Raw genomic sequence first — 20,107 nt, 5'->3', positions numbered from 1 at the left:
CCGCGCCTCCCCCGCCGCCCATGGGGCGCGCAGCCTCCGCGGGCGCGCTGCTGCCCCGCCGGTGCTGAGCGCCCCGGGGGCTTGGGGGCACGGGCACCGAGCGCCGCCCTCCCTCCCCTCCGCCGGGGGCTGCGCGGCCTTGGGGCGGCCCCCGGGCATGCCCCAGCCGCTGGGCGCCGCCTGCCCCGCCGCTGAGCGCCGCCGCGGGCGCGGGGCGGCGCGCACGGATGGAGAGCTGAGGCGGTGAGCCCCGCCGGGCCGGGCCGGGCCGGGAGACGTGACCATGTGGATACGCCGGCTCCCGGGAAGCAGGTAGGGGGCCGGGGGGCCGCGGTTGGGGGCCGGGGGGAGCCGCCCGCGGGGCTGCACCGAGCGGGTGCGGAGCGGAGCGGAACGGGAGCGGTGCGGGGCTGGAGGAGTTGGAGGCTGAAGTTGCTCCGGAGGGTGGCGGAGCGGGCACGGAGCGATGCAGCCCGGCGACTTGCAGCCGGGAGCGCCGCGAGCCGAGCGCCTTCATCCCGGGAGAGGTGGAGAAGCGCCCGCCGCCTTCCCGAGCCCCGCGCGGCCGCCCCGGCGGCTGGGATGCGCGATCGGGTTTTCTTCGCCTGTTGTTCGCTGCACGCTCCAGAGGAAAGGCAGCTCCCGGGCCGGGCCCCCCGGCCGGCCGGGCAGGTGCGTTTTGGGGGAAGGGGCCGGGAGGGGCGGGCAGGGCGCCCCGGGCATGTAGAGTGCGCACGCAGACAGACAGCTGGATGTGTTTTGTAGATTAATCGAGAATTGCAAAGCAGAGGAGACAGAGGCAAAGTGTTATGTAACACATTTTCATTACCGCTGCGAAGTCATCTGAGCTGAAATCTTGTTATTTTCGGGGTATTGTGTTTGGAGAACACTAGTTACCCGGCCCCTGCCCGCTCTCTGCGTGTCTGCCCTTAAAGCTGCAGGAATGCCTATTTTTGTTTATTTTGACCAGTTTCAGTAGGATATGTTTAAGGCGTCGGTGTGCCAAACGAGTAAGATGATACGGAAAACTATGCTGCTGTGCGATGTGCACCACGTTCCTCTCTCCCCAACCCAATTCTGTATTTTTAAAGTCCTATTTTGAACAATTAGGCGCTTGATGTGGGGCACGGGTCAGACAGTGCCGTCTGCCATGACCCTCTCCTGCGTCTGTGGAGCTCGAGAGCGGCTCACACACGGCGTTGTGCTTTCTGGATGTGCAGAGGGTCATGCTGCAGAGGGGGGTCCCATGGCGAGCGGCCCCACCACAAGGAAAACGAGAATCGGGCCGCACGGCCGCTCCCCGGGGAGCGGGACGCAGAGGGCTGCACGGCTGCGGGATGAGCGGACGGATGGATGCGAGCACCGGCAGCAGCCCTACCCCGAGCAGCAACTAGGGGAGCCCATCAGCCCTCTCCGCCTCTCGCTGCTCTGCTCCCCGCTCCGAGGTGCTCGTGGCAGACACTGGCACGAGTCCTGCTCCCGGCGGGGCAGGGTGCCCTGAGTGCTGCGGAGCGGCCATCGGGACATGGGCGATGTGAAGGGCACTTCACGGCCCGCCGGAGTCGCTGGAGGCTTTGTGGCTTGGCTCGAGCGTCGGATTAAGGAAGGTGAAACTTGAGCTGAGATTTTCTTCCATGCTGAAGAACTGCAGGAGGCCCTCGGGTTTTGTCTTCGGTAGCTTTCGGGTTTGTCTCTGATGTGTCAGGGCAGTCGCATGCAGACCCGGGGACTGACAACCATGCGGCATGTTCCAGGTGGGCACAGCAAGCTGAGCGAGCTGCCCGTGGCCCTGGCCTTGTCCCTCTGGCTGTGCTCTGATGGCCCGGGCGAGCCAGCAGCTCTGCACTGCCACCGGAGACGTCCGCCTGGCAAGGCTGTGCTGTGCCGGGGGAAGGACGGAGCCTCCGCGGAGCCTGCAGTGGTGCCGTGACCTTAGGAATTACTCCTGGGCGAAGCACCTGAAACATTTTTCAGGGTGCCTCCCAGTTTGGATGTATTTGGTGGAAGATGAAAAGACCGGCGGAGCTGGAGGGCTGCTTCCCGAGGCTGGAGCCAGCAGAAGGCTGTAATCTTAGAAACAGAGGACGCCCTCTGCTTTTTTATTTTGTGAGGAGTTTAGCAAGGAAAATGGGAGCCTTCCGGTCGCTTCTCTCCTCGAATTGCCTCACGAATTTCTTCACTGCATACCCTGGATCCTCGCTGCCAGCCTGTCCTCTGTACCACCTCATCAGCTTGCAGTCCCTCTGCGTTTCATTTTTAATAAGAGATAACTTTCCTGCTAACCTTGCCTGCTGCTCTCGCTTCTCTCTAACTCTAATTGCTTCTGGCTTTATTTCTGACATTTCCCATGTCATTTCCCCTCATTTTCTTGAAGACTACCAGAAAAATAGCTCCGAGAGAAGCAGCAGACCTTTCCGGTGCCCGTTTCACCCCGTGCAGTCTCTGCCTCCAGTTGCTGGATGCGCGGGGAGGTGGTGCCTGTGCTCCTGCCCCAGGGCTCCTTCCAAGCCTGCTTCCTTTTGCCCCGGGGCCGTGGTGATTTCATGACCCTACAAACGAGCTGAGCTACCCTAAGCTGAGGAAAGCAGCACCTACAAACCTCGTAGGGGAACTTTCAGCTCCACCGGTTGGGTGGGAGAGCAGTGAGGAGCTGGGTGGTTTTGCAGCGCTGCCCCTCGAAGCTGCTGCGAGTTCCCCGTGGGGCTGCGGGGTCGGGGCTGTGTCTGGGGCTGCTGGCACCGAGCGTGCACCTGCAGCCGTGTGTGTGCGTGTGCCTGTGTCAGCGCATACGTCTGCGCGTGTGCCGGAGTGACAGCTCCCTGTGCTGTGCTGTCTGCTAGCTCTGCCTGGTGACTCCCCTCCCGTAGCCACCAATATCCTGTTTTAAACAATATGCCCCGATTCTTACGGCATTTAGCTCCGCAGTGATTTGCAGTGAGGGTAAAAATCCTGCTTGCAGTTTGTTTGATTGTACAAAGCGGCTCATTAAAAGCATACGTTCCCGCGCGTGTGCGCCGAGGAAACTTTATGGGCCCGATAGCTCCTGCCAAGGCAAATATTTCCCATGAATTTCGCTCATCAAGTTCATGCTGTCAAATGTAGATTCAGCCGCTCGTCAAAGATGCAAGGCTTGCAGTCTGGGGAGTAATGAGAGCAGTAAGCAGTGGGAGTTAATGGCCTCCGCTGAGGAGCCCTTACTCATCCCGCATCCACGCAGGGGCTGAGCTGGCTGTTCCCGGGCGAATTGATTGCCACAGGAATTCATCTAGTGTCGCCGGCTATGACACTTAACGGCCACCATAATGCTCGAATAAACTGCGCTTTTACGCCGCGGTTCGTACCTCCGAGCCGGCAGCAATTTCACCGAGGAGGAAAAGGAGCCGTGCCCACGCCGAGCAGCCTCGGCGCACGAGCGGCTGTCGGGGCACTGCTGCCCTCCGAGGGCACGGCGACGGCCCCGGGGGGGTTGGCGGGGGCATCGCTGCTGCCCCCGGTCCCCGGCAGCCTCCTGGGAGGCAGCGCCCGCGTCAGCGCCGATCATGCCTTCGTTTGTCATACGGGTCCATGGGATGTGTGAACTGGCTGCCCATCTGCTCGCGGCATCTGAGCGCCGCGGCTCGGGGCGCGCTTTATGTAACCGTCATCTGCTGGCAGCGAGGAGCGGAGCCCTTCTCCTCTTCAAGGCGTAAACAGAAAGTGGAGCGAGGTGCGGGCCGGCTCGCCAGGTGGCCCGATAACCTTGTGCTTACCTTGCCTCCCCTCGTGCTGATCCGAGAGGCCTCCCAGCACGGGTTATTTGTATTGATGCCGGCGTGCAGGGCGGCAGCAAGCAGCGGGAGCCGCTGTGCCACAGCTCTGCAGGGTGTGAATAAACTGTGTGACCTCAGACAGGTCTGTGATGCGCTATGAAAATGTGTGCATGCTTGAGCCTCTAAACAGAGCTGATAGGGGCAGCACTGGGAGGGCAGAGGAAGGCATCGATACGCTGAGTTGGGGGTGCGGGAGCTGTGCCACATGGCCGGCTGTTGCTCCGCGATGGGGGAGCCTCGGGCCCGATGTGGTTCGAGTTTGGGACCAGAAACTTCTGTCGGGGGAGCTCCGAGCTGCCAAGAGCATTGGGCAGCATCAGGGGAGGATGGGGAGTGACCCAGGGCAGACCCCATCTCCTTGGTGCTTTCACATCCCTTCTTCCCCAAGCTGGGCGGTGATGCTGGGAGGGGGCTTTGTGGCCCGGCACCCACCCGGGGGTCTCCTCTGGGTGCTGCTGCTCGGCCCCCACCCCGATGCCTGCTCTCCATGGGGATGAATCCTTCCCTGGAATACCACACAGCTCCAGACCCGAACTGCCTCTCGCACAGTGGAATTAGGGCGGATGGGAACGTTTCCTGTGGCTCTTCTTACCGGGACCTGCGCCTCCAGACTCGGCTAGCTCACCTAATTTCCTGTGGTGGAGACGTACTTCATCTAATTTCTCTTCGAAACGCATTGATTAAATCAGAACTGCTGGGAGATTTAAACTGAGCCTCTGTGGCCTGAACTTAACTGCGGGAGGTTTACCTACCTTTATCCTTCGGCATTAATTTGGTTTTGGGAGGATTCCTCGTGAAATGAGGTTTTTCCTGGCACTGAACCGCTGCTACTTCACCGATTTCCTTCCCCAGCCTCTGCCTCCCGTCGAGGCCGTACCGAAGCCTCCTCTCAGCGTGGAGCTGGGACATCTCTGCCTGGAGTCTGCTGGGGGGAGGCAAACGCTGGGGCTTGGGTGGGGGCACAGGAGCCTCCCGGGTAGGTTCATGGCGAGCGGGGCTTTGGCACCCTGCTCTGGTGCTGGGGCAGTGACCGTCACCACGTCCTGCCCGTGTGTCCCAGCCCTGTGGCCGTGTTTTACCAGCAACTCCCCTCCAGCCACCACTGCTGGAGACCCTCGCCCCCTGCACGTCTTCATTTTTGGAGCTTCATCCCGTGGACGGGGCTGCTTGGAGCGGCCGTCGGAGCGCAGGGGGAGGTGGAGGCCTCCGGCACTAACCCCGAGCGCAGGAGGATGCGGCACTTCTCCGGCGCTTCCTCAGCGCTGCTGAGTGATTCAGCCTTTCTGGTACCAAGCAACAGCAATAAAAGGAGAAGAAATCTGGCTTGGCTGGAGATGGATGCGCAGTTGCATGGAAATAAGCACCCTCCAGGCACCGCCTGGCCCCGAGGAGCACGGCCCTGTGCCCTCCGCCTTCGCTAGCTGCGGGGGAGAAGGTACATGGACTGCAGTGAGGAAACATGAAATGAAGCTCGTCGCTCACAGGAGTCGCTGCTTCCAGCTCTGATGTGGGAAATGTCTCAACGTGACTGGGAAATAACGTATGGGGGGAGGCACAGCATGCAGCGCCTCGTGCTTGAGTTCCCTCCAAAGGTCTTGCTCGTATCTCTGGTTTCTCACAAGCAGTGCCACAGCCCCAGAGCCGTATTTGTGCTGCCGTAGCTGCTGGGGCATCCTGGCAAGCGGCACTGCCAGCGTGGGTCCTCACGGTGACTCCAGCAGCACTCGGCCGTTCGCTGAGCCCTGGGGAGTCGGGGTCATTCCTTGGAGCTGTGTCAGGGGGACCCTGGCTGGAGTGGGTAATGAGAACAATTTGCCCTTTCCTAACGAAGCAAAGGGCTGGCAGCGAAGAGAGCAGAGCCCCTGCCGTGGACCTGCCCCTAGCTCCAGGCTGGGGTGGCAGGGGACAAGGCGCTGCTGCCGCGGGTGGCAGCACGTGGGGCGCGGGGAGCCTTCCTTCTGCTGAACGGGGGCGGCAGCGTTGCAAATCCCACGGAGCTCCGAGTTTATCGCTCCAAATAAAGGCTGAGTAAAAGCTGCTTCGAGAACAACATGTAGTCAGGGAGCGGTAACACGGTTCTGCAAAGGGAGTGTGACCTGCAGGAGAAACACAGGCGGGGACCTTTGAGAGGGAACAACCAGAGCAGGCAGAGTGCGTGTGCCCTGACGTGGGAGCACTGGGAAGGAGCCTGTTGGCACAGGTCCCCGGGTGGTGGAGGTGAGAGGCTGCCTCGGGACGTGGCCCAGAGCAGCAGAGCCCCTGCTGGTGCCTGCACTTGGTTCAGGCAGGAGTGTGGGTTTGCAGTTTGGGTACAGTCTTTCAGCAATCAGGCTGACTGTGCGTCCCTTTCTGCAACACCCCAGGATGTTCGGGCGGAGATCTCCATGATAAATGCTCAGCAGTGCTTTACAGCTCCATAAATAGGGAATGTGAATAGCATAATGGTGGCTTCCGAGCTGTACATAAAGCTATTGTTGGGCGGTGGGGGAGAGCTGATGGATTGTCGCTCGCAAGACGACACTCAGGGCTCTTGAGAGCAAGCAGTGCAGATTTATGTTGGCGCTGGAGCGAGTTTTGCTTGGATCATGGAAGCAGCCAGGCTGGGGGGGAAGTGTGGGGTCCCCCGGGGCTGGGCTGGCCCCACAGCCGAGCCCACAGCTCGCATTGTGTCCCCCTGGGGTGTGTTTCCCTAATTGCCGTGGTCCTGTGCGTGACCCCAGCCGCGCTCCTGGGGCTGCGGTAGCATCTCTTTGCTCCGTCTGCAGTAATGAAGCGTTAGTTAATTGCCGTGGATTAGGACATCTACTTAAGTACCCAATGAAACGTCGGTGATTGATGCTGGGGACCAGCAGCACGTGGCCGTGTTCCCACTTGTGCCTTGACCCTCGCCAGGCTCTGCTCCTTCCCCTGCAGAGGGGCCTCGGAGGAGCAGCTCGGCGCGTCTCGAGCTCCAGCCGAGCCTGGAGTGGCTTTGCATTAAACAAAGAGAGCATTACAATCCCAGACGTTGGCGTGCGTGATTTTCAAAAGAGCTTCCAAGAAGAATAAACTCGTTCCCCACAAGTAGTTGCCTTCCGTGCGCTTCCTTATTAAGTTTTCTCTGGGAAGAGCAGGGACGTTATTCATCATCTTGTTTCCCGGTTCTGTAAGAGGCTCTCTACTCCTTTCGCATCCTCTCAAGCGAAATATGCAGAACTCGCTGTGTCAAAGTGACATGTTCGCTGGCAAAGTAAGTGCTGCTCATTTTGGTGGCAGAGGATGGAGCCGCTTCTTGCAGGCGGTTCCTTGCGGGCGCTGTGCCCAGGATGCCCTGTGTAGGATGGGACCGTGCAGCCCCCCGGGGGGGACGTGGTCCCTTGGCGGTCCCAGCCCAGCACGCAGGACTGTTGGCACACAGATGTGCTGGCACCAGCTCAGGCTGTTGCTGCACGCTGCTAATTAATCCTCTCTGTCTTCAGGTGTGAATAACTTTTGGCCGAGGTTGCTCTTCTGAGTGTTGATGCTGAGGGATGAGTTTCATCTTTTTTCTCTTTTTTTTTTTTTTTTTTTTTTTTTGTAATGAAGAGAAGTGTTTCTGCTGGAGTTTCTGTCCTGCTCCCACAAGGACATCAGCAGCACCGTATGCAGCAAACAGGGGGTTTCTGGGTGACCTGGGGTGGGCACGGGCAGGGGCCACCTTTCTGCTCTTCTGCAGAAAGCCGAGATGCCACAGGAGATGGAGTGCATCGCAGAGGGTTACAGACAGCAGCAAGGGGTGAGAAAAATCTCCTTGTCATTGCTGATCTGCCTGGCTGGGACCTTCATCTCCTCTGGAGATAATGCTTTGGAAAGTTTAATCTCTCTTGCAAAGGGGATTTTTTATTTTTTTTTTTTAATGAGATGCAAAGCACAGTGATATCTGACTCACTGGCAATTAGCCTCCGGAGGGTGTGTGCCCACAAACAGCGCAGTGTTTCCTCGGCGCTCGCTGGAGAAGTGCCGCTGGTGACTCATGTTCACCTTTATCCTGCAGGATCGCGCTGCTGCTCCTGCTGCTGCTCCTGCTGCTGCTCCTGCTGCTGCTCCGCCAGGTGCTGTGCGCGCACCGAGGTGGCCGTGGCAGGGAGCACTGCTCTCCTCCGTGGAAAAAAGCAATTGTTTGGTGCTAAAAGGGGATTTAAACCTCTGTATGAAAGGATCAAGAGTCTTTGCCCTGGATTTCATTCTCGCTTTCTATTTCTATTTCCTTGCTTTCTATTTTGGTTTTGCTTTTTCTCCGTCTTTTCAGCCCGTTCTCTTTTCTCCACTGAGCAGGTCCAGCCACGAGCCTGCTCCCACAGTGCCGGCCCCCGTGCCCGGAGCAGGACAGCCCCGGTGGATCCTGCTCTTGCTTTCTCCCAGCCTGTGTATTGACGTTTGATACTTTCAAAGCGTGCTTTGCTTCTTCCATTTTTTATTGTATTTCTTGCTCCATAAAAGCTATCTGTCTGTCTGCTTTTAGCGGTTTGATTTCTCTCATCTTCTCCATTGCTGTAGCAGTTATTGGATCTTTCAGAATTCTTTACACTTTCCCTTTGTTCATTTGCTCATACAACCGCTGGGCTTTCGTGATAGACTGAGCATCCGTGGGCTCGCGGGGCCACCTGGGAGTTCCCATGAAGAAAGCCAGGGTTGGCTCTTGGATATAGCGGTGTAAATCGGGAGTAACCCCATTAAATAGAGCACTGCATTGGCCGTGCAGCCCAGTTCAGGCTTCCTGGGGGAAGTGGGACACCCAGGGAGATCTTCCCGACAAATCCCGCTGGCAGATATCCGTTCCTTGGGTATTTTTCACAGTGATAATGTTTGCCTTTATTTGGGATATCTCGGCGGGCAGAGCTGTGAACTCGGATGCGCCATTCCTGTGAAGTCGTATTGTGTTACAACAGTATAATGAACCCATTTTAATTATTTTGTTTTAAAACTCGTTAAGCCGCTACTTAATGCATACTGAGCTAACTTATCTTATTTTTTTTTGAGATCAAAGTGTTTCCTGCGTACGCTGTAATGACACGCCTGAGCACATTAATTTAGAAAACAAGATAAGTGCTCGGTTATTTAGCGGGGGAGCCGGGGTTCCCTGCAGCCTGGTGCTGGCCCCTGCCCGGCCCCAAAAGCAGCCGCTCGCTGCCCTGGGGGCTGCACGGAGATGTCCTGAGCTGTGGGGTCAGGGAGAGCACATCGGGACCAGGGGCTGTGGCTGTTGATGGGGCAGAAAGTGCTAGTAAAAAGTGCCATAAGAAGTAGTTCATAGCAGGATCTGGGGTCATGGAGGGCATGGGGTAGGTTGAAGGCATCGCCGTCTCCTGAAATCCCTGCACCTCTATGGGAGTGGGCTGGAGGAGAGGGAATCCTCCCAGCATTGCTGCCCCAGCCCTGGGGGTCGGGGATTGCTGCAGAGTTTGTGGGGTCAGCTCAGAGCCACCTCCTGCCACCGGGGAAACCCCAGCTCCTGCCTCCCCTGCAGGGCTCAGGGTTTACGTCCGGATTTTCCACGCCGATGCCTTTATTTTGTTGGACTAAAAGGCCTGATCGCTCCCTGGATAAACTGCTTTGTTCGTGGATCGATTCTGCAGGGGAGAAACGTGTGGAAAAGGAAGAAAACTCGTGAATGAAGCAGGGAATGACCTCGTTCTTCGTTTATGGCTGGGGGGGAAATGCACGTTCCCATGTGAAGCTGATGGACCCGTCCTGGCAGCTCCGGGGGCTGGAGGAGCATGGCACTGGGGCATGGGGGGCTCTGGGCTCTCACCCTCCTTCCCGTGCCGGGGTCTGGTCGGTGGGACCGGACCCGCAGCTGAACTCTGCTGTCCTTATTTATTCTTCACAGCATTAGGGATAATCTCTAAGCCGCCGGGTTTACTGCTCTCGTACACGTGTCGCTGTCCCTTCCTTTTGGCAGCACCATTTTGTAACCGAGGAGCGGTGACGTGGGGCCACGTGGGCCAGCCAGTGCTGGGCACCCCAGCACCAAGCTGGGGCTAAAAGGAGAAGTCCTGTCCTTGGGTTACCCAGGGCTGGATCTGGACATGGGAGTACAAGCCGTGTTAGATGGGAAGGCACAATAAAGAAGAGCTAATTTCCTTGGTTTTATGGATTTGTATTTTTCCTGAAGAATCAGGCTTGAGCCTGTGACTCTTCTACAGGATTTTGGGTGGATTTGGAGGTGGCATTGGGAGAAACTTTCCAGCAGGTTGTGTCTGAGCTGGAGCTCTTGCTTCTGCCTGATAGCCAGCGCTGGTGCAAAATCCTGGGGGGAGAGTGAAATAAATGGGGAGACAGGTGCAGGTTTTAGCTTGGAAAGGCAGCTCTCACAGCACCCCTTTGTCCAGGCGGGACAGACGGCGAGTGTTACTGCAGACAGTTTGATGAAATGCCCTACTGTCCGGCCCCGCCGCGCTAAATGCGCGCAGTGTTCGAGGCTGCGTTGGCAGAGGCGCTGGCAGAGTTTGCGGGTTGCAGATCCCGGGCGCTGCCTGTGCCAGTTTGTTCCCTCGTTGCTGTACGTGCACCTTCCAAGGGCCGGCAGCAGCCAGGGACCTTTCCCTGTGCTTTATCTGCCGGGCTGGACGCTCCCTGGTACCTGAGCTGCTGCTGCATCCACACCTGCGGAGCGGGCACCGAGGGATGCTGAAGCAGGCGAGGTCGTGCGCAGCTCGCCTCCAGGCTCTGCTTCTCCTGGCTTCACGCAAGCCTGCTCCTCGCTGCTGTAGCAGCACACACGGGGCAGTGCCAGGTCCTGCTGGGGTTAGGTCTCAGTGCCCGTGACCTCAGCACTGATGCTCCGAGCTGCTCGGAGCAGAGCAGCTCCCTGGGGGGCTCCGTGGGAGCCCCTCTCCTGGCCTCGTGGTGTTTGCCAGCTGAAGCCGTGGCCTCTGCCTCTCGCCAGGGCTGCAGCCTGCGTGTCGGTTGTTTTTCTGTCAGCTGCAGGATGCTTGTCAGAGCAGCAGCAGGTGAATAGCGGAGCTCAGGTTTTACACGGAAACTTGCTGAAGACGTTTCTCTGCCTGAAGGCACATGCTGGCTTCCCGGGCTTCTCCCCCGCCCGCCCCCAGTGCTTTTCAAATCCTATCTGAAATAATCCCACACTGCCGGGTAGAACAGCCTATAACAGCTGCTGTGTCCTTGTCAGAGCCAGTCAGGCTCTGCCGGGGATCTTTGGTGGTGTTTGCTACCCCCGTGCCAGCCCTGCTGGGGGCTCCCCGTGCCGGCTGCGCTCCTGCCCCCCGGTGCTGGGTGCGGGGCACCCTGCATCTTGTCAGCATGCATCAAAATGTTTGAAAATGGGGGTTGAAACCCACACAGGCCTGGGTTTGGGGCATGCTGCTGTTCCCCTGCATGGTTGGGTGCCTGGGGCTCCCCTGGGTGTCCTGGCACCGCCAGGGGCATGCAGCCTTTGCCCTGCACACACATCACTCCTTGGGGGCACGTGCACCCAAGCACCAGGGCTGCTCCTTCTCCAGTCCTGCCCCGTTTCCAGCAGGCACGTGCTGTCTGCCTGGCTGCGAGAGCCTGGCGGTGGGAATTCGGTGTGCTTCACCCCCTGCTAATTTTCTTCTGTAATAAATCCCCTCTCTTCCACCGCACGAAGTGTTGTCAGTTTAATTACTTGTGGGGAGAGGGGAGAGGGAAGGAACTTAGGAATTGTTTTAAATGCCACTTTTATTAGTATGTAATCCTGAAGCTCAGTTCTGTAATATGAATAGGTAGTGATGTGGCACGTTTAATTTACCTAGGTGCTACTGTATGTCAGCTCCCGTGCCTTAATTCCCAGGCCCAGCTTTAAAGACCTTGGCAGCTATGTTTTCCTAAATTTGTAATTAACTTGGAGGGATTTGGGGCTCCAGACAACGCGTTCCCAGCTCGGCCAGGCTGGGCAGAGCTGGGTTCACAGCGATGTCCAGGCTTTGCCCAGGAGCACAGCAGGGCAGGGAGCTGCTCCTGTCGGTGCTGGGTGCAGGCGCTCAGTGGAGCCCTGATGGTGCTGAGCCCACACGTGTCTTGCCATCTGCCCACGCATGGGAATTTGCTGCTTTCCTCCCCCCAGCCCATCCGAGGGGCTGTTCAGCCCTGGAGTGCAATGGCACTCCTCTATTTCCATGGCAATGGCTTGGAGCCGTAGCTCCCCGACAAAGGACAGTCGGCGCGCTGCAGGGAGCATCGCGCACAGAACCAGGGATGTCCCCCTCCGAGATAAAGCAGCATTGTTTCCACGTAAAACCAGGGACTTCTAAACATTCCTGTAACGTGTGGGGACCTGAACACCCATGTGGGATGCAGAGCTGTGCTGGCAAAGACTCCTTCTGGAGCCAGGCGCCCGGGTCCGTGCCACGAGGGTGCTGCACCTTGCCTGGGACGAGCCAGTATCGCCCCGTCACATCTCCTGCTCGTCCTCCCGGCGGTCGTGGGAATATTTTTGTCTCTGTAGTGCTTGCTGTTTGGAGATGTAAAATGCTCAGTTCGTAAATCATCAAAACAAGGACATAACCTTGATTCCCTGTGCAACACCAATACATTACCTAACATGAGGCATGAAATGGAAGAATGGTTCCATTTGTATAATTCTGCATTAAAATCAGCCTATTCTGCATTTACGGCTGCCTGTGAAGTGTCTCCACAGTCATGGGAGAAAGGGGCCGTTTTTGGAGAGAAAACAAGTACCTTATGAAAGGGATGCAAATCAGCACCTCTGCCTTGCTGCCCTATAGATTCACACTCGAGTGAGTCTTTTGAGGCTTCAGTGAAATGGGTTATTTGCAAATGGCTTGCAAGCTGCTGACAGTTTGTATTTTGCAATTTGTCAAAGCCACTCTGTGGCCCTGATCCTAGTTAATTGCTTTGACAGATGACCAAATTCAGGGATTTCCAGGCGTGCAGCACGTAGCCTGGGTTTGCAGCTGCTGGATTAACCCACCTCCCACCCGCGGGACCAGCGGTGCAGGGGTCCCGGTCCCCGGAGGGTCAGTGGGACCAGGATGTCCCCAGCATGCCCGGGAGCTGCAGACCCGCAGGGGGGTTTTGTCCCCGTGTGGCTGTGCCCTTGCTGCAGGACCCAAGGATGTCAGGTGGCACCTGAAGAGAAAGGGCAAGGGAATGGAGGCAGCCTAAAAACATTTCGCCTTGGAGCAGTACGAGATGTTTTCCCTTCCCATCGTGTTCCTCCTCCTGTTCACCAGCCGCGCCGGCTCTCCCTGCCTTCCCCTCCCACACCGTGATTGGCACCAGGAGCTGGCAGCGGCTGATTTCTGAAGCAGCCTCCCCGCAGCGCTGGGCTTCAGGGGCTTTGGGACAGCACAACCACAGCCCCCGCCCCGTGCCCCAGTGGCAGCTTCTTGGGAAAGACCCGGCTGTCACCAGGGGCAGTGCTGACACCCCACAGCCAGCAGGCAGGAGAAATGGCAAGGTCAAGGTGGCACCGAGCCATAGGGGTGCCCGGGCACCCCGTCCCCCAGGCCCGAGGCAGTGCACCCCATCACATCGCTGGGCCTCGTGCTGCTGCAGCCCTCTCTGCCCTTGGGGCGCTCGTGCCAGGCTGTCTCTGCAGATAGAAATGCAAAATAACGTGCACGGAGGGCACAGAAAGGAGGGGTTACTCTGGTTATCCTGCCTGCTCTCATCGTCCTTTATGTGCCTTGTTTTTCACACACATTTCTGTCCAAACTCCATAACGTGTTTGGAGACTGCTGTGCTGCTGCGTACAGCTTCGTCATCCAGAAAGCAGCACCTCACCCCTCCCTGCTCTGTACTGGTTTGGAAACATCAAAGTAATTAATGCTTGGCACCCATATGGGCTGGGCACATGTAAAGGTGTTCTGAGAGCCTCGGCCTCTGCACGCCGGCAGTCCCTGGGGAGAGGTGTCCCTGCGGGTCTCTGAGCAGCAGCAGTTTGGCTTTCACAGCTGGGAAGGGGCTCGAGGGGAGTTTGGGACCGGATCTGCCAGCCCCCTATTTCAGGTATTTGTGAGGGAGGCCTGGGAACAGAGGTGGCAATGGCAGGACAGAGAGGTGCTGGGCTTGAGGTTCGTCCACACTCTGGGAATACGAATGAGCAAAGCACTTCTCTTGCGTGTGCTCAGTTCACAAAATGCTCAGCACTTCTGGCTGTAAATGAAGCTTCAGAAGGGGCTGGGGACAGCCTTGGTGTGCCCCACGGGCAGGAGCTGATGGGAAGAGCCCCAGGAGGAGGCTCCCCAGTGTCCCCGGCACAACGTTCCCAGCACGAGGGCGCAGCGAGATCAGAGCCCTGTGCCCCCTCGAATTAATCTGCCTCTGAAGTGCCTGCTCCCCTGCCCTTCAAAGCAAATGGCTGCATCTGAGAGGATTTACAAAGGGATTTTCGTGCTGGGGAGAAAGCATCACGCAGGGCAGGCAGTGGGGCTGTAAGGAATGCTCTCAGCACCTTCCACGCCGGTAGCGCCGTCACCTTGAAAACGGAGCCAATCTCTGCTCCCAAGGTGCTCAGCAAAGTCGTTGGAGGTGAAAGAGAGAAAATCCCCACAAGCACGGGATTTGGGCTCTTCTGCCAGGCTGGGCTTGGAGACAGCCAGCCGGGAAGGAACAAACTTCCCTGGTGGGGGCAGGAGCCCAGGTGCCCCAAAACAGCGCCAAACCTGGCACCAGCCCCAGGTCCAAAAGCAGAGGGGTGAGGCTCGTCTGGATGCTCTGGGTGATGCCTGGGCTGCAGTGCTTGGGGCTGGGGTCTGCAATGTGGGAGTGAGGCTGTCCTGAGCTCAGCTCAAAGTGCAGAACCTGCTGGTTTCTCCCCCTCCTTGCTGTGCCCCCAGCTGAGGGATTTCATCTCGGTGTTAGTTGTTGGCGTCTGAGTTGTCCCTTTCTAAAAGAGCAGGGGAAAAGGGAAGGAAAACAAATGACTAAATATTTGTGTGTTTTTCTTTCTGCCAGGAAATTAAGCTCTGGCTAACGGTCCCATTTCACTTGCTCTGGAGAACCTGTCCTCTGGGCTGCTGGGGCGGTGCGGGGCTGATTTGGGGGCTGTGGGGGAGAATCGCCCTTCTGGAAATGGGGATGCTGCATGGAGAGGAGCGTGCCGGGATGAAATCCTGCGTGTCCCAGAGGGGCTCGCACCCCCTTGCCCCTCCAAGCTTGTGGGTGGTCGTCTGCTGGGCACGATGCTCAGGAGAAACCGGCACTTCACCTCCTTCTGCTCGTCCCAGTGCCATCAATGCCCTGGGGATGAGGGCTCAGAAAGCCCCCGTGCTTTCCCATGTGCCCATGGAGCCCACCTCCCCCAGGACCCCCCCACCACACCTCCTGCGCTGCCGAGCTGCAAGGAAACCTAATTAAAATCCGCATAACAGGCATGTAATCGTTGGAGTGTTTAACCCAAGTTTTGCCTCCGACGTACCGACACCAGTAATTTCACAACTAATTACAAAGCACGGGAACGCCTGCCTCCTTCTCCCCTTCTCCTCCTGAAGCTGCGGGGCCCCCAGCGGGTCTGCGGGGGCAGAGCTCGGCTGGGTGCTGCGGTGGTGGTCAATGGTCCCCGCAGGCCCCGCGTGCAATCACTGTAATTATCGGAGCGGTTTCATTGAATTCAGTCAGCCGCTCCTGTACTCGCCGTTAAGCGCGTGTAAATATTTGTAGGAGTTTCTCTTACTGCGTGAAAATACGGCCTGCTCACCATCCATTAAGCCACGGGAGCGGATTTGTGGTGCAGGGGAACAAAGGCTCCTGGGCGAGGAGGCAAAGAAGGGATTCTGTGGTTTCAAATCTCTCCGCTGCTCTTTTCTTTGCCGAACTGCCTTGCCAAGTTTTGTTGAACTTTCCCTGGAGTTTGAAGGACGTTTCAGGATAACGCTCTCATTCACCTCCAAGAAGGGAAAGGAGAAAATCACCCACGCTTTTCCCTAGTTTCTTTGCAATGAGGAAAATCATAGAGGGTGAGGGAGGGGGTTGTGGATAGTCAAAGCCCCGGGCTCCCGAGGATGCGGTGAGCGGTGTAAGGGACCCCGCCGGTCCCTGTGCAGGTCGCGGTGCCGCAGCCGTCAGCACACATAGCAGTCAGTTCCTGCGGGTGCTGCGAGCAGTTATTGTTCCTCTGCCCTCTGCTTTCCGCCTGGCGAGATGCAGGGCGTGCAGTCGGAGGAGGATTTGTGCCATTTGATGCATCAGCAAAGATCGTAAGTCCTCCGAGGGCCGTGCCTCGGAATAGCTGCGCCAGCAGCGAGTTGCTCTCAGCCGCCTGCGACCAGCAGCGACTTTCTGCTCGCGGCTCCTGAGAGCCGAGCAGGGGCTTACACCCGGCTTGGGGTGGGTGAGCACAGGGGGTCCCTGGGGGCAGCATCCTGGGAGCATCGGGCTCCTGCAGGATAGCCCTGGCTTTGGACACCCTGTTACCGGGGCCAGGCAGGACTCTGAGATGGATACGTCCCCAGGCTGCCCTGTGGGACACTTCTGTCACCTTCAGCGCTGGCAGGAGGCTGGGTTGGGGCTGGGGGATATGGGAGGAGCGAGCTGCAGCCCCCAGCCTGGTCGGGGGACGGGGGCTGCTCCCACTGGAGCCATGGGACCGCTCGCTGCCGCATCCCCAGCGCCGCTCTGCGCGCACCGCGCTGCGTTGCCTGGACGACGCCGACTCCCACTCGCTGCTGTTTGTGCTGAAGGACACTTTCTCTCCTCCGTCGTTGCAAAGCCCTCAGAAGATCGCGTGCCACACACGATTGCTGTGAGCTGACCAGACTGGCAGCCCCCCTCAGGAGCCGTGCCTGGGGCCGTGCCAGCCAGCGGGCAGCCGAGGCCATGGCTGGCATCGCCCCAAGGGCTGCGGCAGGCAGGTGACCCCACCACCCTTGGGGTGCTGCCGGGGACAGCCTCACGCTGCCCCAGAGGAGCCCTGGATGTCCCTGCCCATCACCAGAGGCTTGGGGGCCAGACCAAGCCTGGGGAGCGATGCCAGGAGCGAGGGACACCCCCGCCTTTGGGCATCACCTGGTGGCATCGTGCTTGGGTGCGGGGTTTCTGCGTGACCCTCTCAGAGGCAGAGGCCGTGTGCTGCATCTTCCCCGCGTCCTCCCCACGCTGCAGGGAGCAGCCCCGGGGTGCTCGGGCACAGCCCGCGCTGGAGCCAAGCCCCACGAGCTGAGGGCTGGCCAGAGCCAGCCGTGGTGCCGCGGAGTGCTGGGGCTGTGCCACCGCTGCTGCGACTTGAGAATGTCATGAGCAAGCAGGAGGAAATGGGATGAGGGGAAAAATCTGCTTTCCTCTGGGAGCTGCCAATCCCAAGTACTGAGGACCGGTATTTTGTCTTTGAGAAGCTAAAAGACAACAGCTGGGATTCAGCGACAACCGAGTTTGGGCTGGTTTCATTTTCCTTCTCCTCATTCAGTGGCTATTAATAAAAGTGCATCATTTGCACTGCTTTCTCCTGGAGGAGCAGCCCGGCAGCGGAGAGGTTTTGGTGTGCGCATGTGCGCGCATGGGTGCTGTGGGCACGCTGCTCGGGGTGCGCCTGGTGCTGGGGAGGTGCCTGGCACCCCTCCTTCCTCACAAGGAGAAATTTTGCTTCAGGAGCTAGGCGGAGGCTGAAATTGAGCCTGGCTGGGGTGGCAGCAGGGCTGTGAATATTGCTAAGGTGATCCCACGTGTGATGCTCTCACAGGAAGCCCGACCTCCTGGCTGCACACCGGCTTTGCCCGCGGAGCTGCCGGCACGCAGCACGTGGGGACGTTCTTTGTGCCCAAATCCGATTACTTCTGCCCTGTGGGTTAGCGTGTGGCTCGGCTCCCAAAATCTCACCGGGGACAGGGCCACGGAGCTAGCTCAGGGTGAGAACCCCCACGCAGAACCCAAGGCAGAGGCAGTTTCAGCAGGAGCAAAGAGATCTCGGTGCCCCCAGCACAGCCGTGCCTGGGGGGATGGTGCTGCCTGGGTGGGGCGCTGCACCCGGCCCAGCTGGCCTCTAAAAAAACGCACCAACAATGTATTTTGTGTGCCTTTTTTTTTTTTAACATCTTGAAATTTTTCCTCCCCCAGCCTGAACTATTTTGGTTTATGTTGTTTGTTGCTGGCTCTTCCCTTTCTCCTTCTGCGCTCTCTCCGTGCATCGCCTTTTTCCTCCCCAAAATAAATGCTGTTATGCTCTGAAAAAATAGCCAATTAGGAAGAAAAAAGAAAAATGCTTTGAGCAGAAAAAGACTGCGCCTCAGAGTATCCAGGTCATCTCCATTGGCTTCATTTGCTCACGCACGGAGGGAGTATACAATTCTTCTGTCAACCAGATGCACATTTTGTAGTGCTACCAATGACTTTACGGGGTACAGTGCTGTGGAGGATTAGTCTATTTAGCCATATAAAGCTCTCATTAACTCCTGCTGAGTTCGACAAAAGTCTTTCTCGTGTAAAAGCCGAATAAACAGAGTAAAGATTTTTGGGCTTTGGCCTATTAGTTTATTTTATTTTCTGAAAAAGCAAAAAGCCCTGCATATCTCAGGCGTTTTCCTTCCATGAAACACTGCGCTTCACGTGAAATAGCATCACAGGGGAAGGCACGAGCTAGAGCAGCGCTTCTCACGGTAAGATATAACCGAGAAGGAAAGAGAGGTTTGACATGAAATAATGGTGGCACTTTACATCAAAGCAAAATTTAAAATAATTAACCTGCTGACAGTTCAGTGCGATTTCCAGCGATTCCGTTTATCCACGAGGAGCGCAGCGAAGCGGGCTGCCTGTCGTTCCCTGCCGCGCCGGGGGCTTCGCCAGGGGAAGGAGCAGCGCGGGCGCATCCCGCGCGGCAGGCGCACACCCAGCCCTCCCCGCGCCCGGGGAATCGCTGCTCCTTTTGAGTCACAGCGACCTGATTAATAAGAAGTGGGTTACACACGCAGAAGCGAGCGTTCGTGCGCTCTCCCTCACTAACTCATTGACTGGTTAGCGCCGCCGCCGCCTGCCGTGGGCTCGCACGAGGCGAGATCGCATCCGGCGCTCGGTGCCGGCGCGGCGCGGCTGCTGCTCGTGCCAGTGGGTTCCTGAGCTCTGTGCAATCAAATGCAGGCTGCGGTGCACACACATGTCCTCCACCTCCTCCCACCTCACCTGAGCTTCTTGTGCACCTCAAAGCCCTGAAATGAGGGGCGGAAATGTCCCCTAGGCCAGCTCGATGGCTGCTCAGTGTCGGGGATGGAAGGACGTCCATCCATGGCTGCTCTCCCTGCTGCAGCCGTGCCTTTCGCGTAGCTCTCGGGATCTGAGCCGTCCCGCTTTGGCAGTGAGAAGGGGAGCGGGTGACTGGGGCATCCCGCATTGCTGTTGGGAGAGCGCTGCCTGGAGCACGAGGGGGTGGCAGCGTCCCCTCGCAGCGCTGATGGGGCTGGGGGGTGTCACCAGGTTGGACGTGGCTGGGCTGCAGGGTTTCGCTCCCCACCTTGGGAAGGGGGTTGCAGAAAGCCATCTGTTGTGCCTGCCGTGCTCTTCCTCTCTCTAACACTCTCCACTGTCTGTCCGCAGGTCAGGTTGCCCGCTAGGAAGCCATGCTTGGATGTTGATAGCCATGTTCCACCTCGCCATGGACCTCGCCAGCTGTGAGCCCGTCGGGGTCCGGCTCTCGCCGCGGCCAGCGCACCGGCACAGACTGCCCCGCGGCGCGCTGTGGGGCATGGGCGGCACCGAGGAGCCGCGGCGCCCCGTCCCCCCCTGGCCCTGCGCCCCCCGCTCCCGCCGGCCACCCCCCGTCCCCCTTCCCCGCGCCAGGAGGCAGCTGCGGGGCCGCGGCTTCGCCCCCCGGGACGGGCGGCCCACGGCGCTGCCCGAGGTCATCGTTTGGGGCCCCACGGGCGAGGAGGACTCCCTGGAGAGCAGCACGCTGCCCGGCGCCTTCACCACCACCACCGCCGCCACCACCACCGCCGCCACTACCACCACCACCGCTGCCACCACCGCTGCTGCCACCACCGCTGCCGCCGCGCCGCCCCCCAGCAGCCCGGCTCCCACGCCCGGTGGCGAGGTGCCCCGAGGCAGCCCCGGCCGCCCCAGCACCGCCGAGCCAGCCGCCGGCCACAGCAGCGGAGGCAAGGACGCCCGCCCGCCCCGTGGCCTGGGAGACACCTCAGGTACTGTCCGGGGACCGAGCAGAGTGCCCGTTGTTCCATGGGGAGGGGTGTGCTGTGCTGTGCCACTGTGCCAGGGGATGCCTGACCCCGGAGAGGGATCAACAGTGTTCTCTGGCCGATTGGGGTGGTTTTTCTGGCCATTTGGGGTGGTTTGTCTGGCCAGTTGGGGTGGTTTGTCCATCTGTCCTGGCTCCTCTGCATGTGCCAGAGGCT

The 20,107-nt window shown here is 58.8% G+C and overlaps 1 protein-coding gene across 1 annotated transcript in view; it reads left to right on the top strand.

The window, feature by feature from the left end:
* Positions 1-283: 283 nt before the first annotated feature.
* Positions 284-20,107, top strand: part of AJAP1 (adherens junctions associated protein 1) — a gene marked incomplete at both ends in the record, with an annotated part of 36,665 nt that continues 16,841 nt past the window's right edge. Inside the window, 2 exons of the mRNA XM_084300252.1 lie at positions 284-312; positions 19,293-19,894. Coding sequence (XP_084156378.1) covers positions 284-312; positions 19,293-19,894 — 631 coding nt within the window. The remainder of the gene's footprint in view (positions 313-19,292; positions 19,895-20,107) is intronic.

The sequence above is a fragment of the Netta rufina genome (assembly GCF_964035555.1).
Source record: "Netta rufina genome assembly, chromosome: 22".
Lineage (NCBI taxonomy): Eukaryota > Metazoa > Chordata > Aves > Anseriformes > Anatidae > Netta > Netta rufina.
The sequence above is the reverse complement of the archived record's forward strand: the minus strand, read 5'-3'. Positions and strand labels throughout refer to the sequence as shown.